The following is a 4,467-nucleotide window of genomic DNA, read 5'->3' as shown; positions in this document are numbered from 1 at the left end:
TTTCTTTGGAAGCATCATGCAGGTGAGTGTATATAAAGAGCAGGTTTCCCAGCCCTACCTTAGTCACTTCGCGACTCAAGAGACCTGTGGTAAGTTCTCTGGGCAACAGGTGATTCGGACCAAACCCGGCCAGTCGAACTAGTAGCGGGACGTTTATTTGATGTCATTACGGAGTTTTCGTTCCTTTGATTGTGTGCGAATCGCCTGTAGAGGCAATGTGGGAGACTCTAAGATGGTGAACTTTTACTCATGAAGTTATATCTCAGGACGTATTGGTGTTTGATGGAGTTTTACCGCGTGCTTCTGTAGTTTCAGTCCAATTGCAATTGTCTCAGTTTCTAAACAAAGTGCAATTTATAAGCTCTCAGAAATTTCTAAAGTCAAAAAAAATAAACAAATAAATAAAAAAAATAAATGAAAAAAAAAACGTTCATCATCATATTGATCATAGAAAACCTCAAAAGTGCTATCACAGTTAATTATTATTTCACGTTTAATTGTTCGTACAGCAGTAGAAATTATCTTCACAGAAGGAACAAGCTCATCGACATAAGATTAATGCACGTTCGAACTAGATTCCAATTTTGAATCAATTGGTCGTTTCACTATTTTACGTTAATGCAAAAATTATATTAGAAAACTGAGAGCTAAATATATATCATAAGTCGTTATAGTACGATTTCTAAGCAGCCTTTAGAAATCAAACAGTGATCCTCTGTTATTCGGCTTCTATAATTGTTTTTTTACCGATTCTACAAACAACAATCATAACCCACATCTTATAAAACAAAATCAACAAAAATATATAAGTAACTTATTTTGTCTCTACAATTAATGAAAGTATCAGTTCGTTAGCAAGCAACGTTTACAAAATCTGCATAAATGTATTTTTCACAATTCATAAGGTCAAGATACTTTACTTGAAGTACAACGAAAGATCAGCGATTCGTATATGGCTCAACCACTCATTTGCAGTTTTGTTTCCTTTTTAAAGTTTTCCCTCATATCTAACTTTTATTTCTATAATAAATCAAATCACCTTGATGTGTAAATGTTTGAAATAAACCAACGAATCGAACAAATAACTTTTATTTTGTGTAATAAAATGTCTTATATTTCCTTATCAAGTTGATATTTCGTCCATCGACCACCCTTGCGTGATAATTGTAGAGGCTGCTATTAGTTAAAAAAAATATGCGGTCTTTAAACAATTTTATGCCTACATTTAAATTTTATGATACGTAATTCATTCATACTAAGTTACAAATTAGTTTTCAATCAGAATTTTTTATTTTTCTCAAGCTCAGATATCGAAATTTTATAAGGATGCCCATAAAACTAAAATACGTAATATAAACTGAGTTTATTACCAGGAATAGCTGTGCCAATTGCAATTTCAATTAGTATCAAAATGAAAGTACCGTGAATGAAACTTAAAGAGCGAATGATTCCATTTATAACAAGATTTTACTTATTCCATACTCATATGAATACCAGATGTTTTTTGTGTTGGAAAATATTTAAAAGGACTATTTAGATATTTACATAGGAATTGGGTGCAAACTTTAGGATATACTTTCAACAAGATTGAGATAAGTATGTACAGACGAAACGTTCAGTTCAGCACAAGTAAACTTATCTCTTAAATGATATAAATCAACTTTTATGATCGTAACCATTGTCTATCGCCGTATGAAAGCCATACTGTAATGTAATATAACATTTCATTTAACAATTTCTCTATTTTCTTTAGGATACTGCTAGCCAAAATTAGGTAATAACTATCATTGTAAAGACAATACATAAGAATTCGTTTTCCTTAAGGATTATGAGCATAAAAGCTGTTCCGGAAATATATAGTGTAAATAGAAATGTTGAATATAGAGAGTGAAATTCGTCTCAATATATTTATAATAATATCATTAAGTGAAATATAATATTATCACATTTTCAGGTAGAAACAAAGCATTTCTATATATCCCACCACCATGTGTGACGACGAAGATGCGGCGACCCTCATCTGCGACAATGGCTCCGGTCTTGTCAAGGCTGGCTTCGCCGGTGATGACGCTCCCCGAGCTGTCTTCCCCTCCATCATAGGTCGTGCCCGTCACCAGGGTGTGATGGTCGGTATGGGTCAGAAAGATGCCTACGTCGGTGATGAAGCCCAGAGCAAGAGAGGTATCCTCACCCTCAAGTACCCCATCGAACATGGTATCATCACCAACTGGGACGACATGGAGAAGGTCTGGTACCACACCTTCTACAATGAGCTCCGTGTTGCCCCTGAGGAGTGCCCCACCATGCTCACTGAGGCTCCCCTCAACCCTAAGGCCAACCGCGAGAAGATGACTCAGATCATGTTCGAGTCCTTCAACATGCCCGCCATGTATGTCTGTATCCAGGCTGTCCTCTCCCTCTACGCCTCTGGTCGTACCACTGGTGAGGTTTGCGACTCTGGTGATGGTGTCTCCCACATGGTGCCCGTCTATGAAGGTTTCGCCCTTCCCCACGCCATCCTCCGTCTGGACTTGGCTGGTCGTGACATCACCAACTACCTAGGCAAGATCATGACTGAACGTGGCTACTCCTTCACCACCACTGCTGAACGTGAAATCGTCCGTGACATCAAGGAAAAGCTTTGCTACATCGCCCTGGATTTCGAGGCTGAGATGAACACTGCAGCTGCTTCTTCTACTCTTGATAAGTCCTATGAACTCCCTGATGGTCAGGTCATTACCATCGGCAATGAACGATTCCGTGCTCCAGAGTCCATCTTCCAGCCTTCTTTCCTTGGTATGGAATCTGCTGGTGTTCACGAGATTGTTCATAATTCCATCATGAGGTGTGACATTGACATCAGAAAGGACCTGTTGGCCAACGTTGTCTTGTCTGGTGGTACCACAATGTATGCTGGTATCGCTGACAGGATGCAGAAGGAAATCACAAGTCTCTCCCCATCCACTATCAAGGTCAAGATCATTGCTCCCCCTGAGAGGAAGTACTCCGTCTGGATCGGTGGTTCCATCCTCGGTTCTCTGTCCACCTTCCAGGCCTTGTGGGTCACTAAGGAAGAGTATGAGGAATCTGGTCCAGGAATTGTTCACAGGAAATGCTTCTAAGATATGAAAAATCATCAGGATGCAGAAGTTTGTCTGCATAATGAGATTCTTGTTGTAACGCTACCATCAATTACTAATTTTATATGACTGTAAGTCTACCAAATAAACATCAGTTTCTTATAATTCTATCATTTTCTATCCCACTGATTTATTTAGACGTAAAATAAAAGGAAAATTATACTGGCCCTCTGTATATATCGTGAAAGAGTAACTTCATTCGAAAATGGTGCTTAATCGTTTATACAAACTAATTGTTCCAAACGGTCTCTAGATAACATCAACCCAAAATACTTCCCATTTAAATGAATTACGAAAAGGGCAGGTTCCAAATAGCCATGACACTTTAGGCTATAATTGCAACAAATTTATAAAATAAAGTAGTTTTAATATTACTATTAAGGATATTTAGACTGCACAATAAACACCGTGAGTGTCCTATCATCAATGCGTCTTATGCAATTATAATGCCTGATAAGATTTAAATGATTCTTTTAATTACCTTATTTCGTAATATCCAATCACATAAGGAAAAAATATCACTAAAGACGGGGATTTCACAAGAATAGTTCTAACACTAAACGGATCATACAGTAAATTTCACCAATTTCAATCATCTCATTCATTAATAGATAACTAATCATCAAACATACAAGATTCATTAACTATGGTTGGTTCTATCGTCATTAGCGGCAAAAAAAAGTTAGGGACTATGTGATATCAACTATTAAAAAAATACATTAAAAAGTAGCAAAACTGCTTTGCAACAACTGAAAAAAAAAAACAGGTTCACAGTCACTTATACAGTGACCAGGCAGAGAGGCAAATATCTTCATCTTATTTTTATCTAATGAAAAACATCAGTATGTAGTAAATTTCGTTTGACTCTTTACACCACAAAAGGATAGCACTTTTTGAATAGAAAGAATATATATTTTTTCCCTGAAAATTATTTCTTTTCTTTTTTTTTTCAAAAACTTAATTCTTTCCTGAGGATACCTATTTTCTACTTTTCCTTTTCCTAAGATGACAACAAAGGCTTTAAGAAATTCTTCATCAGTCTTAAATCTAGCATTCGAGACCTCTCGAGGACACAGACGATCTTATCTCTATACATTCGCCTTTTTATTGCGTCAAGTGATATCATTAACTGCATTATTCCCCCACAAAGTAATTTAAACGACCAAGGCATCTCATGTCTACTCGAATATTTTGCTCTTAATTGAAATGTGGAAGAGGTTAATGAAGTTAGACAGCTAAGTGAAGACACCAAACGGAACAGAAAAGAAGTAAAATATAGAGAGCAATGTATTTGGGGATCGTTGGAATACTACAAAGAATCATTGTT

At 36.6% G+C, this 4,467-nt stretch overlaps 1 protein-coding gene across 1 annotated transcript; it reads left to right on the top strand.

The window, feature by feature from the left end:
* The first annotated feature begins 69 nt into the window (after positions 1–69).
* LOC137653240 (actin-2, muscle-specific-like) lies at positions 70–3,233 on the top strand. The gene is made up of 2 exons (XM_068386609.1): positions 70–89; positions 1,955–3,233. The coding sequence occupies exon 2, from the start codon at positions 1,989–1,991 to the stop codon at positions 3,120–3,122; it is 1,134 nt and encodes a 377-aa protein (XP_068242710.1). The 5' UTR covers positions 70–89; positions 1,955–1,988; the 3' UTR covers positions 3,123–3,233.
* The last annotated feature ends 1,234 nt before the right edge of the window (positions 3,234–4,467 follow it).

The sequence above is a fragment of the Palaemon carinicauda genome, chromosome 14 (genome assembly GCF_036898095.1).
Source record: "Palaemon carinicauda isolate YSFRI2023 chromosome 14, ASM3689809v2, whole genome shotgun sequence".
In the NCBI taxonomy this organism is placed as follows: domain Eukaryota; kingdom Metazoa; phylum Arthropoda; class Malacostraca; order Decapoda; family Palaemonidae; genus Palaemon; species Palaemon carinicauda.
This window is presented reverse-complemented; position numbering and strand designations above follow the sequence as displayed.